Below are 17,713 nucleotides of genomic sequence, written 5' to 3'. Positions count from 1 at the left end.
ATCTTCCAACAGAATTAGAAAACTCCTCCAAGAAAACTGGACGGGGGCACAGAGTGACCCCGAGACAGGTGTTTTGTTCCGAGCCAGACTCCCGCCTAGGCCTGTGGCCCTGAAGGCCCACGCTCTTGTCCCTCTGCCACCCGCGAGAGCCTGGCACTCCAGCCCCGAGCTCCCGGCCATGGTAAGTCGGGGGTCACAGGCACCCCGAGTCTCACCAGCTCCCCTGCTCGAGCAGAGGGGGCCGGGTGTCAAAGCCACCACACTTGTCTACGCCTACAGGGGCCCAGGGTGACCTGGAGGCCCGCCTATCAGTCCCCGGGGACACGCTCAGCCTGAATTTCCCCATGGTCCTCGTCAGGAAGGCTGGACTCCTCCTTTTCCGACCTGTTTGAAAGCCGCCAATTCCCAGTTCACGGATGCCACCTTCCGCTGCCAGCAATGCACTCTGGGAAGGCTTAGAGGGCGTTTCCTGGAGGGAAGGGGCCCTCAGGGACCGTCCCCGACCACTGCAGAGCAGGCTGGAGAAGCCGGCCTGCCTGGGCTCAGGGCCAGGGCCTGGCCACGCCTGCCAGTGCCTCAGTCTCCTCATCCCGCTTCACGGGGTCACCAGAGGCTTCGGTGCTTATCACAGGCCCGGCACACATAAGGGAGCCCCGCCTCTGGTCCTGAAGCCTGGGAGTTGACCCTCTGGCCGTGAGTGGCCTTGGACACTGATTTAGGGGTGGTGGTTTGCAGTGGGTGATGGAATCAGTGGAGGCGCAGGGACAGGAGCCCTTGAAGGGGGGCTGTTTTCCAGGGAGGTCTGGGGACTGCAGGACGGACCGTCTCTCTTAGAGAGTGGTCAGGGCCTGAGTGCATGTGGACAGAGGACACAGAAGACCCTGGAGCCAGTGCGGCCCAGAGGGCATGGCAGAGGCCCTGAACCAGCACGGGCAGGGGCTGCCCCTCTCCGAGGGCCCCACGTGGACCTGGGCCCGGGCTGCAGGGCAGGAGCAAGGAGGTGCCCCGGAGCTGGGTCTGGAAAGCTGCCCAGAACCGCAGCAGGCGGGGCCGGGTGGGAAGGGGCTGGAGCAGAGCCCTCCCGGTGAGAGGCGGCCTCTGGGTGAGGACACATTTCCTGGACCTTTATTGTCTCCCGGGTCTGGTACGATCTGCCCTCCCGCACGTCACGCGTGAACCCTCCCGTGCCTCAGTTTCCCCACTTGGAAGATAGCATCACAACGGTGAAGGGGGTCGTGAAGGAAAGTTGACATCAACTCCACAGGTAGGATTAGAGCCCAACGGCTTTGGTCCTGGAATCTATTACTCAAGGAGCAGGCACACTGCTGGGAACGACAGATGTGGTCACTGCCTGTATGGCACACGCTGGGCACACAGAGCATGGGATATCTGAGCCCAGGAAAGCATATGAGGACTTAAGTGGGTTTAAAGGGGGCAGCAGGGGCAAAGGCCCTGAGGCAGCATCGGCAGGTCAGGTTTGCAGGTCCCAGGGAGCCAGCTGCCTGGACACAATGAGGAAGAGAGTGGAGGGAAGCCCCCCTCCCCACCCCACAGTGGTGACCCCAAGAGGAAGGTGGACTTCACCCTAATGGCAGGAGGGAGAGTTGGGGGTTTTCAGTGGAAATGTGAAATGTGAAATGCTCGGTCATAGAACAGGACTCAGCTATAACAACAGAATGAAGGGTGCTCTGCGTGCTGGGCATGGGGTTCCCCCCAAAGCAAAGGGCAGAAGGGAATGTGGAGCTTGGCTTTGTGGTGGAAAGGAGGAGAAAACTGGGTTATTGGGGTTCTTTTTCTTTGGTACTGGGGTGGAATCTGTGGGCACTCTATCACTGAGCTACATCCTCAGCCCTTTCCATTTTATATTTAGAGACAGGTCTCACTAAGTTACTGAGGCTGGCCTCGAACTTGCAATCCTCCGACCTCGGCCTCCTTAGAGGCTGGGATTGTAGGAGTGCTCCACCACACCCAGCCTGGGCTGTTTCAGTTTTAGGGGTCTGGGGACAAGCTAAAATGGATCCGAGCAGTTGCAGGGGACTGGGGCCGGCCAGTCTGGGGAGGGTATTTTTTGGTCACCTGACTCCAAGGTATTATGTCGAGTGGGGACTGGAAAGGGGAAAGAACTGAGGAGCAACAGGGAGCAGCTTCCTTTGCCTCAGTAGTATCTGGCTTTGGAGTCAGACTGAGCTGCGAGAATTATTTGTCCCCTCCCTGAGCACAGCGACACAGCTTTATGTACAGAATGCAGAAAGGGACCAGCAAGAGACATGGGCAGGCTCTGGGATGTGGCTGGTAGCATTGCCTCCCTGGAGGATGCTCAGGCCAATTATCTGCCCTCTGCCAACTTCCCAGTTCTCTACTGGGTGAGCAAATGGGCACGAGACGCTAAACATGGACTGTTCTGGAAAAGCAACTCTTGGCTTCCGCAGACGATCTGTCAGGGCTGTTAAAGGAGTCCCCGGTGGCTCTGAAAAGATGATTTACTCAACCTTAAATGAAAGCAGCCGCAAAATAAATCGGAAGGGCCGGGGCCCTTGGCGCCCTCCGGCCGCGGTGATTTTCCCGGCGGCTGCTGCCCCCTGCCGACGGAATCGGCGCATGGCAGTGTCCGCGCGGGGCCCGGACCACAGCTTGGCTCCGTCCACTTTGCATTCCAGGCACACGGAAGGTGAGTCAGTCTCCAGCTCTCTGCCCTTTATTGTAATGGCCACCGTCAAGTACTGTATCAGCAGAGACGTAAGGAGCCAGGCACCCGCGATCCGCGGAGGTCACTTCCAGGAAGCGCAGCGCCCCAGATGTGAACCGGTGCCCTACAGCAAATTGTACCTCACAGCGCCCGCCCCGTCCGCCACCCCACGCTCGTCTGGACCCGAGGGCTGTAGATCAGAGCTGGCACCCCCGAGGGCCACGCACGCGTGCCACAGACCCCTGGCGTGGGAGTTGGCCCCTGCGAGCCCTGAGCTGTTGGAGCAGGTAGGACATTGAGACAGGCAGCGCAACCGGCCAGCAGGGATCCAAGCCCGGGCAGCCCGGTCCCGAGGCCTGCTGGACTTCGATTTCCAGTGCTAGCCTCTTCCCGCGGAGCGGTTCAAACCCAGGGAACTTTTCGCCCCTCTCCAGGGTGCACTTGGCAACGTCCAGAGCTGTTCTCTACTGTCTCTTCAAGGGAGCCGATTCTGGTCTCCAGTAGGGAGGGGCCAGAGATGCAGCCAAACATCCCATAATGCTCAGGACATCCTCCCCCCCACCACCCCAAAGAGAAGTATCCACCCCCAAATGTCCACAGTGCCACGGTGGAGGGACCCTAAAAGGCAGTCAGACCTGGCGGCCCCTGCTCTTGGCAGAGCCCCCGACAGAGGGCCTGGAGTGACCCTGTCCTGCACCAGGGGAGTTCCCCTGAGGCCTCCCCAGCTCCAGGGCCTCTTCCCACTAATCCCCAAATCCCTTATTCATCCAAAGGGACTGATCTGTGCCCAAGAAAACTGCTACTACGCCTTGAAAGTGATGTGGGCTGGGGGCCCAAGCCGAGGGCTGGCGCTGCGGTGGCGGAGGGACTTCCGCCTGCAGTGGGCGTGGTCCGCCCAGGCACGCGGCTCGGAATATGGCCCGCCGCGTGGCTGGCGCCAAGCCGCAGCTCACATGCATGTGGCCATCAGGGCTCTTGAGAGGCGCTAACCCCAGGACCTTGGAGCTGCCCAGGAAGCCGCTTGTCAGCTGCTGTCTCTGCTCCACTCTTACCCAAAGCCTGGCTTTGTTCAGCCCAAAGAGCTCAGTCCCCAGCCTCCGGGAAGAGCGCCGTTAACCCTTTCTCCTCCGTGGAGTATTCAGATCTACCTCCGGAGGCAAAAAGCTGGTGAGAGCGGGAGGATCCAGGATCAGGTTGCCCCTGACTTGAACAGTTGCTGCGCGCCTCCCGGTACTGAGCCCAGGTAACCACTTGCTTGAGAAGTGGTGTGCAGGCATTGGTGAATGAATGAATGACCGGAGGGTAAAATCCCTCATTCATTCATTCAAAAATATTCACTGTGTGTCACTGTCTTAGATGCTGGTGACCCACAGGGATCCAGTCCTTCTTCTCATGAATCTTACCTTCTAGTGGAGGGAGGTGGATACTATGCAAACAAACAAGTAAATATGGAGTATGACCTCAGGCCGGAGTATGAGCGCTAGGCCAGAAGTACGCTGAGGCATGGAAATTGAGCTGACAGGTTGAGGGGAGTTCTTTAAATCGGATGCTTAGGAGGGTTTCCCTAATTCCATGTCCTTGGAACAGACACCTGGAGGTCATGAGGGAAACAGCCCTACAGCTGTGCTGGGAACCATAAGTGCAAAGGTCCTGAGGTAGAAATTTTCTGAAGGAGTTGGAGAAACAGTAAAATGACCAGTTACTGTAGATACAGGTGAGTCTTGGCATTACCTGAGAGCAGGTTTCAAAGCACCAGGAAGGCTGACGAAAACGCAGATTGTGGCCCTGCCCCCAGGTTGGGGGCCGGGAAGTCACCTTTCTAACAATTCCCGAGAGATGCTGATGTCCTGGTCCAGGATCACAGCACAGGACATTTGTCCTTCCTGCTTCCTCCCCTGTTCAGTGAGCCTGGTGTACTTCTTGACCACCTGTCTTCCCACTGGACCAGACGATCTACCCACCTCTATGTCCTAGCACTTAGTAAGCACTCAATAAAATATTTCTGAATGAATTCCTCACAGAAGGTCCCATGCTGGGCCTCGCCTCCTTGTGATTCTGCTCTCCATCTGGCTCCAAGCAATGCCGGTCAGGACAGCTGGTCGGACCCAGCTCCTGCCAGTCAAGAGCAGCGCCTGCCATTCCCGGATGACATGACAGACTGGCTCCCACCCCTGCAGGCCACGGCATGCCCTGTCCCCAGCATGTCCTTTCCCTGTGTCCACCTTCCAGATCCCACCCGGTGATGACAGCCCACCGTCCACACCCTTCCCGGCTCCCTCTCCGCCATCGGGGTCCGCGAGCTCCCTGAGGTGCAGGGGTCCCCTGTCCTCCTGTCCTGTCCTGACGGCTGTGGTGGCTTCACGTTTGTCTTCCCTTCTTGACCATAGGTCACAGTCACAGACGGTGCGGGCCAACACATCCCCACTGCTGCTTCACGTTTCCAATTCAAGTTCATTGCCGAAACAGAGGAGTCAGGGGATCTCACAGCACAGCCGGGGCTCCTGGCTCCTCTAAAGTCCGTGTCCTGAAGCTCCAGGCCCACATTCTCACGAGGCCAGACAGACCAGCGTCAATGCTGTGACCCTGTCACGCTCGCCTCCGGGGTCTCAGCACCAGCCGGCGTCGGCCCAGGAAAGGCTTGCGAATGAAACCGGAGTAGAAACCACGTGGTCACAGGCGTCCCAAGGCCGGGGTGGACTCCCTCCTGGTTCTGGCACCTGGCTCGGGCTCTCTGCAGCCCTCCGTGTCCTTGCCATTCAAGTAGTGGCCTCTGCTTGGCGGAGCTGTGACATCAAACGGGAGAGGGTGTGAGGTGCTTAGCACACCTGGCATGAGATGCTCGATCGGCGTGAGCTATGACTGCAGAGAACACGGTATTTGCCTTCGAGGATGAGAGGCGCGTGCGGGGTGGACAGAGCCCTGGCCCCGGGCACTGGACTCAACTGCAGGTGGGCCTGGTTTCCCCACCCTCCCTACGGATTGGTACGAGCCTCATGGCGGTTGTGAGTGTTGGCTGTGAGTGTGACTTTCGGATGAGTTAACCCTTGACCACCCTCACATGGAGACCAGCACACAGGACATTCTTGGCAAGTGTCACCTGTGGCTATTGGAGCTCCTGGGGGGTGGGAGGGAGCAGAATTTGCCCTGGTGGCTCCAATCCTCTGACCACCTTAAACCCTGTGCTTGCAGTCATGTGTCTGTCCTTTGGTCATCAAGCATGCATGGAAGACCCTGGGGGCAATTTCATCTCTCTGGAAAGATCCCAAATGCCCCTGTGATGGCACTGACTAAAATAGAGGGAGGGAGCCGATGTGGCCAGGAGGAAAGCGCCTGCGGGGAGGACTCACCCCAGCCCCTTGCAGAGAAGGGGCGCAGGGCTGCCTCGGGAGGGTGGTGCCCTCGGGGAGTGAGGGGGCCACTGGGCTGCGCTGGAGGAGGGCAGTGCAGAGGGAAGCGGGCAGCTCTGCTCACCCAGGGCGCCTGCAATGAACCAGCATGACGTCACCGAGGAAAAGCAGGTCAGGGTAATGAAGGAGACACAGGCCTGTACCTAACCCAGGAAAGGACCTGCAGGAAAGGAAACCCCAGTGTGCTGTTTGAACTGCACTCGGGGCTGAACCTTCGTGGTCCTTGCACACACGCGCGTGCGCACACACACACACACACCACTATCTGCAAGCTAGCTGGGGGCAGCAGGCACCCACACCCACGGGCTGTTCTTCCCTTTCAGCATCAGCCATCAAAGGACCCAGGGCCCAGGGAGAGAGAGAACTGAGGCTGCATCTGGCCAACCAGAGGCAGCGATGATAAAGGGACCCTGTCCAGGTAAGTCTCTTCTCACCCGTTACTGGGCAAGGACCTGGTGCAGGCCTCCTGTGTCCTGGACACTCACACGCTCTCTCTTCCATCCCCACCAGGTGGGTTCTCACTGGGCCCATCTTCAGAGCCCAGAGGGAGGTGACTTGCCCAGGCCAGGGAGAAGAGAGTGATTTGTCCTTGACCACCTAAAGGCGAGCACTTGCCACCTCCTCTCCAGCAGGAAAGTCAGCAGATTTAGAGCCTTCCTGCCTGGCCAGCAACGTGCTGGACGGGGCGCTTCATGCCACGTGGGGCACGGTGCATTCTCCCCTTCACAAGGGAGGGAAAAGAGCCAAGAGGGACGTCCAGGTCAAGTCCTGGGAGCCCCCACGCCCGTCAGCAAAGTCCACGTGCTCCCTCCTGTTCACAGGCATCGCTTGAAAAGCTTCCATATTTTACATTTTTTCGTTTTTAGCTTACATTTTTCAATGTTTATTTGTTCTAATGAGTTGCACAGTAGAATGCACGTGTACATTTCGAGAGATCATACATAAATGGAGTGCAGTCTCTCATTTCTGGTTGTACATATGGCAGGACCACACCGGTCATGCAGTCGTACAGTACATGAGGTGACAATGTCTGTGTCACTTCTCTGTCCGTCCTACCCCATGTCCCTCCCCCTCCCTTCACTCCCCTCTACCTGATAGAACTTAACGCTATTCTTCCCTAACCCTCCCCCATTGTCAATTAGCTTCCACATATCAGAGAAATCACCGACCTTTGGTTTCTGGGGTTTGCCTTATAACTGATACATTAAAGTTGTACATATTCACGGGGCGCCAGGTGCTGTTTCCATACAGGTGCACATACATTGCGCAACGTGTGAACCAGGTTAAACGCATCTCTCTCTTACGGTTTCTTTAGGATGAGAACTTTCGAACTCCTTTCTTGGTTTCTGAAAGGCGCAGTGCACCGCCCTATTACCCACAGCCACCCTACTGTGCTATAGCACAACAGAACCTCCGCTCCGGATCTGGCAATAACAGGTACTCATCCATCTCAACCGTTCCCCATTCCTCCCTCTCCTGCTTCAGATTTTAAGATCATAACATGCACGGGCTTTAAGAATGAGATTTCTCTTCGGGATGCGAGGCAAGGACTGGATTTGAGGATGCACTACCGCCGCATTCCGCGGAACCCGGGAAACTGGCAAGCAGCTAGAACCAGGGCAAAGCTCGGCTCCCGCCACTGCGGCTTCGGCTACTGCGCAGGCGCCGCTCCAGACTGCCGAACGCAGACCGGCCCCTCGTGGGCGAAACCATTACCAGGAGGGCAGGGGGAGTGTGATGAATCCCCATCCCTCACGAACATAGTCCGAGCCACACTCTGGCCAATCGGAAAGTTTCTTTTATCACCGCCTCTGCTACTTAATGGTGGAGCTGCTTTTCCCGAGACGCTCTTGCGCTGGGGCGGGAGATGACGGTGATTGACATCATTTGAAACCACTTGCCAAGCAGCACGAAGCGGAAGAACAGATACCGCTACGAATTGTCTCGCTGTAAAGGAACGTTAGCCCCGCCCCCTCTTCCTACTGGGTCTCAGCGGGACACTGGGGGTGGGAGCTTTTGGAAGCAGCCAATCGAGGGCTAGAGAGGAGGAGTGGCGGGGCGGTGGGCGGTGGTTGCCAAGCGAGGTTTTTTAGCGTGGTGCTTGGGACCCGAGGGGCGTCGAGCGTGTTTCTCGCTGACCCCAAGCCAGGACTTGAGCTGAGGGCTGGGCCGGGAGCGGGATCCTCATCGTCCTGCCCGCACTTTGCAGGCTGCCTCCTGGGCCCTCGATCCGGGGCCCATCCGGAGTCCTCCTGCGCCCTTCCACCCTAGCCGTCGACGTCCCCGCCCCGCCCAGGAGCTCCCGGCCCCATCCCGCCCGGTCCCCACCGCGGCCACCGACGCAGGGGATCAACCGTCCCCGCCGCCACCGCCCAGGCCGCGAAACCCACCCTCCGACGCCTCTAGCCGCTGCTCTTCACCCCCTGGTCGGTGGTAGTGGTTGGTTACCATGGTGAAGCTGGCAGCCAAATGCATCCTGGCAGGTGAGTCTGAAAACTCGCACTTGAATAGAGTGGTCTCCGCAGTCCACCGGCTTCATCATCCGTCCGGAGCTTTTGTGAAGTGTCTGCCCTCCTTCCCTGCCCGCTCCCCGAGGCCGGCGGCTGCAGTCGCTGATGGTGCGTTCCGTCGGGCGGGGAGGAATCACCTTGCAGAACACGCTTGTACCCGCGCCGTTTCCGGCCACCGAGACGCCTTCGCCTTGGAGCTGTGCTCCGGAGAGGCGGACTCCTTCACAAATCAGGCAAAGCAAACCCTCAGCGCTTCAGATAAATCATTCGCTGCACCTCCAAGTTAGGAATCCCCGACTTCGTTGTTCTTCACTCATGGGAGTGTTTTCCTGATCCCACCTCCTCTGGTAAGAGGGCTTGGAAAGGGCAACATACAGGTGGCAGAGTTTGCAGACACCTGTTAGTTGACCACCTCCCGCCCATTACAGGAGGACAGAAACATTGAGTCCCCCAAAGGTAGGAATCTGATTTCATTGACTGACCTACCAAACAGCCAGAAAAATGCCTGGCACATAGTAGTTACTCAATAAATCCTTGTAGAATAAATGGATCTGTGGCATTCACATGGTAGTGTTTCCTTGAATCAGTCTGCACATGTAGAAAGCTATTGCTTAGATTGTGCCTTGGTGGAGGCAGAACACACGTGTTGTACTGAGTCCTTGTAGTACAACAGTAGTGTTTTCCCTTTAATCCTCTCACCATAGCACGCTGGGTAGTTCTGTGTTGCCCTGACCTTACCGAGACATTGGGAAGTGTTACCCAGGGTCAACGCCTAGTGAAGGTCACGCACAGGAATTTCCACACTCAAATCCCTGAATTTGTGTTGAGACCTGTGACTTCGCCAGTCTTCCCTAACAAGTGGTGAGAAATTCTATGAAGAAAAAAAAAAGGTTCCTTTTTACTCCCGTCTCTCAGACTGAAAATAGATGATAGTATTTTTAATGACTTTTCTAATTTGGAAATAAAAGGGAGACACAGAAAGATGACTGACAGCGGTGATTCAGATCATACTGGAGCAAAAGAAATGAGTGGTTCTCAAGAGAACCTCTGGTTTGCAGAGCGCCAGGGGAGGCGATGTTGTATAACAAAACCAATCCCGGCTGCTCTCTTCCTGGCTGCTTCCTTGAGCTGCAGTTTCCCCATGGATAAGGTGGGACTGTTTCCTTTTTCTAAAGTTAGATTTTTTTTTGAAACGGTCTTTCTGAATGTTCTTTCTCACCTCTCTTTTAATTGCGCTTCCTTCATGGAGCTGACTTCTGAGTACTGTGTTCTAGCACTATGCTAGATCCTCTTTTCTTGCCTCACTGAGTCCTCACAGCTTGGTACTTCTGTGGTTCTTGTTTACAGATGAGGCAAATGAGGCCCAGAGAGGTGAGGGCACTTGCCCTGGGTCACACAGCCGGCAGCAGTAGAGCTACAGTTCAGACCCTGGATCCAAACCTAGATGATCTGATTTCCAGGGCTTTGTTCTTAACCCAAGTTCCATTGTGCTGAGTCCTTGTTCCTTTGCCCTTTTTGACCCCACTTTCTTGGTACTTGTTGCACCTGATTGCCATCATGACCTAGGTCAGTGGCTCCGGAACCCCGGCATGGCCTTTGAAGACCTCAAGGGCATCTCCTTTCGGAAGTCTCCAGGGACCACAAGACCTCAGCCCAGTGAGTCAGCCTGTCTTGGCAGCACCTCCAGACCCTCCACACTCCCCTCACTGCTTTTATTTTCCCTTTCACCCCTGACCAGGTCCCCTGGACATCAGGGGACCTGATATTCAACTCCAGCGATACTCACACAGCAGACATTTATTGAGTATCTACTATGAGTCACCGTGCCAAGTGCATGGATGAACGACCGGCCCCACACTCAGGAAGGGCTGAGGTGCGCAGGGGCTGAGGTGGGCAGGGGCTGTGTGACAGCCACCGAGTGAGCATCTTCAAGCACAGGCACCTGCCAGTCCCCAGAACCCAGCTGCTACTTGTTCTGGTTCAGACGGAGAAACAAAAAACACACTTGGCATTTATCTATAATTTATTTGGTTAAAAAAATAGTAATTACCATGTGTTAGGTGCTGTACATTAATTCATTAAATCTCCATAACAATGCTATGAAGTGGGTACTGTTATCTCATTTACAGATACTAGTACCATGGACTACTGTGCACTTAAGTACTGTGGGATACCATGCCCTTAAGTACTGTGGGATACCATGTGCTTAAGTACTGTGGGATACCGTGCGCTTAAGTACTGTGGGATACCGTGCGCTTAAGTACTGTGGGATACCGTGTGCTTAAGTACTGCCTCTCCTGTGCGTGGAGGTAGTCCCGATGTCAGATCTCGTTCCTCAGTGACCCACATCACCACCCTGGAGAAGACAAGGAAGGGAGAGGTGACTCAGGCCGGGAAGGAGGGCACCAAGTGAGCTTTTCCTGGAGTGAGCGGGCGGGTTTGAGCTTGGCTTGAAGAGGCGGCCTTGAGGGACCCAGGGAACAGGAGCGCAGAGCCCAGCTTCTGGGGACAACTAGAAAGAACTGCAGGGACCTGGGGCCATGCACGAGGCCCAGGTTTGATTCCCAGCCCCACCAGAATGAGAGAGGAAGCCCAGCAGGCTCTGTGGGAGAGGACTAGGGCACCGTCCAGCTGTCACTGCTGGGCTGGCCTGGGGCAGGGCCAGGAGGCCAGGTGAGGCCCGTGGGCAGCGTCGCCAGCCAAGGCCGTCCATACAAAATGCTTTTGACCTTTTAATGGAGAGATTTTATTGATGGGATTGGTTCCTCAGAGCCAGCAGGAAGCCCCCAGAGGACTTGGGGCAGGGACAGCGGGCCGTTGGCAACCTAGAGACGGACCCTGCGCTGAAGGTGGGCCCCTGAGGAGGGGCTACGGGTCACTAGGGCCCGTCTCCCGCTGGCAAAGAGCTCTGCTCTGCGCCAGGGCCTGTGGCAGCCCAGCCAGTCCCAGACTGTTCTGTGGGGTCTGTTTTGAGACCCCTCCTGGAACCAGGGCCTGCACACGTCAGGGTCCAGGGGAAACAGAAGCTACGCCTGGCAGGGTCCACTAAGCCATGGCCGCCCCCGGGAGGCCGGGTGGGCCTGTGGGGGTCAGGAGGCCAGCGGACTGGCTTGGGAAGAAGGGCCTGGCTTCAGGCTGCCCTGCCCTCCCAGACGTCAGGGACGGGCACTGAGAGAAGCCCTGGAGCTGGTGGTTAGGTCGGCCTGGCCTCTTGCCCGCCTGTGCACGGGGCTCCTGGCTGCAGCCGGGGAGCCTCCCCACTGGCAGGTGGGCACTGGGCCCCGCTGCGCCTCAGACGCCCGATGCCCAGCCCTGTCCCCGTCCCTCCTCGGAGCCTGCACAGGCGTCTTCCCTTGAGCGCGGTGACTGTCGGTCAGAGGAGTGAGCCGGAGCCAGTCTGTGGGTCCACGAGCAGGAAGAGCCGGCTCCCACCCCATTCAGGAGCAGAGCTGGCGTCAGGAGGGCATCTGCCTCGAGGCACGAGGGAGCAAAGTGCTGTGCTCTGGACAGGCGGTGCCACAGTCCAGGCTGTGGCACCGGTGTCCTGGAGGGACAGTATTATAAAACAGGCCAGAACTGGCCTCTGACCTCAGCAGAGGACTGGCCTAGGGACACAAGCACCATGTTGGAATCCTAGGCAGGCCACCCAGCTTCTCTGAGCCTCAGTCTCTTCCTCTGTCGGGTGATGGTAGGGAAGCAGAGGCACAGGCTGGGAAGGAAGGCATGTGTGTGGGTCCCTGAGGGCCGCCCAGGACAGGTTGTTCCCTTCTAAGAAGCGGTGGCAGGAAGAAAAGCCAGTGCTGAGTGGCGACTCACGGCGGAGGTCACGAGCAGTCAGTCACGGTCTCACAGGTAGAAAGTGGCAGCTGGAACCTGAGCAGACTCGCAGGCTGTGCAGGGAGGCCGGGCCGAGGTGACCCAGAGCTGCGAGTCAGAGGGAAGGAGGGCAGGCCTAGAGGCTCTGTTCTCCAGGGCTGGAGGCCACACGTAGGAACGCCCGGCGGCAGAGGAGGCAGGGCGTGGGCAGAGCTGCCGGTCCCGTGACAGGCTCAGACCCCAGACTGAAAACCGTGACATAAGCTGGTGGCAGAGTGGCCACAGCTGCAGGGGCTTGGTGGAGAGGCCCGGCCGCACTCCAGGGTCAGGTGCGAGTGTCCCTTGGCAGTGGCTTTCGGGGTGGCACCCTAGCTCTGGCTTCGGGTCTCCCGGAAACGCACACACGGTCCAGGTGCTGGGCCAGCTGGGGCTCGAGTCGCCCGCTCTCTGCTCCTTCCGTCAGGACTTCAGGAGCTTCTCGAGTCCGGTGGGACTGAAGCGGTGCTTTTCTTCTGCTCTGGCTTCAGGAGACCCGGCCGTGGGCAAGACCGCCCTGGCGCACATCTTCCGCAGCGATGGGGTGCACTTCCAGAACTACACCCTGGTGAGTGTGGCCGGGCCTGCGTGGCCTAGAGAGACCGCTGGCCGAGGGAGTGACTCTGTAGAACCTTGCCTGCAGCCCAAGGGGCCCAACAGGCTGCCCAGGTGACCATGTCCCCCTGGCCGTAGGGAGGCGCAGTCTGCAGAGTGGACTGGCCAGAGCGCAGCTCGCTCATGGGCAGGGTGGTGGGCAACCGGGGCCCTGACTCCTGTAGTCGTGGCCCCTCCCACTGGGGCACAGGCACTGGGCTGGGGACATCCCTCGGCATCACTGCTGACACCCGTGTGCGTGGTGTCTCTCCAGACAGCGGGGGTGGACTTGGTGGTGAAGACAGTGCCGATTCCCGACACCAGCGACAGCGTGGTGAGTGCCCAGCCAACCCCGGCCCAGCTCCGCCCACGGGCCCAGGTCCTCTCCCGGGAGGACCAGTGCAGGGACTGGGCCCAGATCACCTGAGATCGCAAGCAGGACAGGGAGCACAGGAATCATTCGAGAGGGACCCAGGGGTTGGGGTGCCAGAAGAGCTGGCTCTCCAGTGTCAAGGTCTTTGGCCTGCGTCCCTCTGCGGGAACCCAGAGCTCTTGAAGTTCAATGCAAGACGTCATTTGCGTCCCTTCCTGGCAGGAGGCCTGTAGCTCTCTCCAGATTCTTACAGAGATCCATGAGCCAAGGACAGGCCGCGAGCGTCAGCTCCCTGCGCAGGGACAGGTTGGAGGAGAAGGCCCAGGGACAGGATGGAGGAGAAGGCCCAGGGACAGGATGGAGGAGAAGGCCCAGGGACAGGATGGAGGAGAAGGCCGGCAGCCGTCTGCAGGTGGCAGGGCGGCACATTCACAGAGCTGGCCGGGGCCAGGGGTCAGAAGCCAGCAGGGGGTCCGCTCTGGGTGGACCTCGAGGGGACTAAAGGACCTTCCGTGGACAGTGCATCAGGGAGGGGCTCCCGCCTGGGCCAGGTGAGGCGGGACAGGTGGGAAGGGGCACCTGGTGCCCTGCGAATGGCACCGTAGCCATCCCAGAAGATGACAGACTGGCCTACTTTAAACACCTCCCCAGGCCTACTCAGTGACCTCCTTTAAAAAGAATGTTGAAGATTTGAAAATCAATTTGGTTAACAAAGTGCAGGGTGACCTTTTGGAATCCAGAGCGCTCTGGCCTGTTTAGCATTCTGTTCTGCCAGGTGGGAGCCAGTCTCCTCCTGGAACTTTTGCACTTGGGTCAGGAGAGGTGAGGCTCCCTGCAGATCACACTGGGTGGGGTGGGGACCCGGCCACTGCCTCCCGGGCGGGCTGGAGTCCCTCCTCCTGTCTCTCTCATGCCCAGGGAAAGCGTGCGTGTGAAACTTGTATGCACGCGGGTGCGCGCACGTCGCCACCAAGCCCAGTCTGTGGGAATGGGCGACAGGGTGGTAGGGGAGCCCGCGGCCAGTGGTCTTCCCTGGCACACTTGGCTGGACCTGGCTCTCTGATTGCAGGAGCTCTTCATTTTTGACTCGGCCGGCAAGGAGCTGTTTTCTGAAATGCTGGATAAATTGGCAAGTAGCACACGACCTTCCTCCTCCACCACCTCCTGCCAAACAGGTCACCCCTTAGGGTGCTCCAACCTGACTTCCACACACCGCGGCGTGGCTCGGCTGCCGTGGCTGAATCTCCACGGGGCATCACTCCCTGCTGCGTGTGGCCCTGTGACGGGTAGGGAGCTAATGCCTGGAATGACCCAAGTCCCAAAGGTACCAGAGCTGTGGGCCCGTCCCTGCAGCCCGTCCCCGGCCTCCTCCCTGGAGAGCCCTCCTGAGGGCTCCTTTCAGCATCAACGCCCAGGACAGGGCCAAACATCTCCCCCTGGCCAGGCAGCGTCCTGGCCCAGCTGAGGCTTCCCGTCCTGCCCTGCCCCAGGCATGTTCTGCTGTTCTGCGGGGCTCTGGATGGCCCTGCTGCCGCCCGTCTCACCGTGCCCATGCCCACCAGCCTTCGCCCTCCTCCGGGCCCCAGCTTGGGAACAGGCCCTCTGACCGGGCAGGCTGCTAATTAGAAGCCTGGAATTCCCGGAGCCTCCTGCCTCCCAGGAACAGCACGTCGTGGAAACTGTTTCCTTCCCGTTTTGTTGTCTAAGAGCAGTGGAGCCATGATGGAACCTCATGCAGGGTCGACGTCACGCACCGATCCATGATCTTTACCAGACACCCACCGTGTGCGTGGCCTGGTGCTGAGCATCGCCAGCCCTGATTTAAAAAGAAAGAAAGACGTCCGCGGCAAGGCAGGCCGCGCCCCCCGTAGTTCGCGTCTGCCGCCAGCTCACCCTCGGCTTCAGCCTGACGCCGCCTGCCTGGGGCCTCACTGAGGCCTGGAGAAGGGAGTCACACTGAGGTGTCTCCTGATGTACCCAGGGGAGGTCACCGTGGCTGCAGCCAGAGTCCCTGACTCCACCTGGAGGAGGGCCAGTAGCTTCCGGGGCCTCCAGGACCAGCATCGTAGGGAGAGGTCCCAGCCAGTCCTGGGCCGACTCTCCAAGCACAGCTTGGAAAAAGGGCCGAGTTCCACAGTGGCACACAGGGCCCCGGCCCAGAGCCTGGCCTGTCTCCCCAGCCTGCTGCCACTGGGCACAGGGGTACTTCCATAGTGGTTCCCGGGCCGCCCTGTGGCTTCTCGTGCCCCCCACCCCCACATCCCCTGCCTAAAGGCCAGATTTGCCCCAGCCTGGGAGTCCCCATCATGTTTCTGACCTGGGCCCTTCCTGTCCCCATGCAGTGGGAGAGTCCCAACATCCTGTGTCTGGTCTACGACGTGACCAGCGAGCAGTCCTTCAGCAGCTGCGGCAAGTGGCTGGAGAAGGCCCGGGCACAGGCTCCAGGCTCCATCCTGCCAGGTAGGGCTACATCTGTTCCCGCAGCACCCTGTCCTGAGCTGAGAGCTCCAGGCCACCGCAGGGGTGGCTGTGGGTTCCAAACAGGGCCCCTAGCTTTGACCTTGACAGCCAGACTGCTCTGCCTCTCAGCAGCTGTGCCGGCTCAGCCAGCGCCAGCCGCCTTCTCCTGGGCACACGGGATGGTGCCCCAGCCAGCAGTCCTCGTGGGACTCCAGGTGACAAGGGGGGAGGTGTGTAATAGGAATGGATGTTCCCAGAAAGCCACCCCAGGGAAGAAGGCCTCATTTTCTCCTCTGTGTGGGGTCCAAGTTTCATCCCAGTCCTGTGTGCCTTCTGAATGCTCTGAATCAGTTTATCCCGCATCCCTACGTGAGATCAACAAATTCTCCTCATTACAGACAGGGAAGCGATCTCCAGAGACGGCTCAGAAATGAGCCCCAGCCGATGCAGCGGGGAGCAGGACTAAATTACCTCTGCGCCCCTGACTCGGAGCCCAGACCCGGGATTAGTATTAATGACCGTTTTAAAGTGCGCTCCATGAGCTAGGAATTACCGCAGACGCACACATAAATTTGGCCTTGGCCTTCTCAGGACCTGCAGCCTTAATAAGACAAGGGACGCAGGAACACGCGAAGCCCAGGGAAAATGAGCTTGTGTGTGTCAGAAGCGAAGCTCACCTTCGCCTCAAGGCCGCCCCCCGGGCCCGGGGCGCACGTCGCCTCCTGCCTCTGCTGCTGCCCTGCCACTGCCCAGCGGCCCTTCTCTTGTCCCCGAGCAGGTGTCCTGGTGGGAAACAAGACAGACCTGGCCGGCAGGCGGACGGTGGACTCAGCCCAGGCCCGGGCGTGGGCGCTGAGCCAGGGCCTGGAATGTTTCGAAACATCTGCGGTGAGTGTCCGCGCTACGCCGCTGCGGCTGGGTGGCCTCTGCTGGGAGGGCCGTCACGGCCGCAGTGTCCGGTGGCCACGCCGTCTGGGGTCTCGCTGGGGCTGTCGTGCGCTTTCCCAGCCCAGAACTCCCTCCCTGCTGCAGTCACTGGTGTGTTGCAGGAACGCGACCCCCGACAAGCCGTGCCCCTTAGGAAGCCAGCCCAGGGCGTGGTGCTGGCCACCGGCCCTTGGTGTCTGTGTGGGCCTCAGAGGTGACAGTGATGTCAGCCCGCGACCCCTGCAACCCTCCCCATCAGCCTCGTGAGCCAGGAGTCGGCCCTGAGTTCCGTAGTGTTGAGGAAGTGAAAGTGACTCCGTCAAGCTTTCCCGCCAGTATAGGGTGGGGCCCGAGGGAGGATCCAAGCTTCTCATCCCCGGTGGTGGCCGCAGCCCCAAGGTGACTCCAAGTCACAGTGTGCCACCAAAGTCAGCAAGGTCCCTTGAGGAGGGAGAGACAAGTCTGATCTGTCACCAGCGTTGTTAGGACTTGCAGGGCATGACTGGGCCCCACGCTGAGGGCCCCCTTCCGTGGGAGTTCGGAAGCCCAGCCCCTGCTGGTGTGTGACCGTTCGCCCGCGCCGGACGCCTGGCGTGAGGTGCGCCCTGCAGGAGCAGGTCCAGAGCGTCCATCTCAGGGCCAGCAGGGCTTGCCTGGCAGCCCCGCCGGGCCAGGCACAGCGCTGAGACCTCACCTTGGGCTCTGGACCTGATTCTTTGGCTTCAGCAGTCAGTGGGCAGTCCATACGCTACAGCCACCAAACAGGCAGGGCCGCCGTCCTAACCCCAGGCCTCTAACCCCGGGTGGCGCCTTCCCGGGCAGCGAGCACCCCACCTGGGTGGCCAGGAGCCACCAGCCGCAGGCCTCTGGGTGTGCTCCAGGGCCGAGCCTCAGGCTCCACACC

At 59.1% G+C, this 17,713-nt stretch overlaps 1 protein-coding gene across 14 annotated transcripts in view; it reads left to right on the top strand.

The window, feature by feature from the left end:
* The first annotated feature begins 8,129 nt into the window (after window positions 1–8,129).
* The window catches only part of Ift27 (intraflagellar transport 27), a 33,246-nt gene continuing 23,662 nt past the window's right edge, over window positions 8,130–17,713 (top strand). For 4 of the 14 annotated variants that reach the window (XM_047548482.1, XM_047548480.1, XM_047548486.1 and 1 more), the window contains exons 1-7: window positions 8,133–8,576; window positions 10,170–10,259; window positions 12,947–13,023; window positions 13,324–13,383; window positions 14,492–14,551; window positions 15,765–15,882; window positions 16,661–16,770. In XM_047548482.1, coding sequence (XP_047404438.1) covers window positions 8,543–8,576; window positions 10,170–10,259; window positions 12,947–13,023; window positions 13,324–13,383; window positions 14,492–14,551; window positions 15,765–15,882; window positions 16,661–16,770 — 549 coding nt within the window. In that variant the 5' untranslated portion in view covers window positions 8,133–8,542. The other 10 variants (XM_047548484.1, XM_047548487.1, XM_047548483.1 and 7 more) reach the window with 10 other exon arrangements.

Source organism: Sciurus carolinensis, chromosome 4, assembly GCF_902686445.1.
Source record: "Sciurus carolinensis chromosome 4, mSciCar1.2, whole genome shotgun sequence".
In the NCBI taxonomy this organism is placed as follows: Eukaryota; Metazoa; Chordata; class Mammalia; order Rodentia; family Sciuridae; genus Sciurus; species Sciurus carolinensis.
Note: the sequence above shows the minus strand (reverse complement) of the source record. Positions and strands in the feature narration are given on the sequence as shown.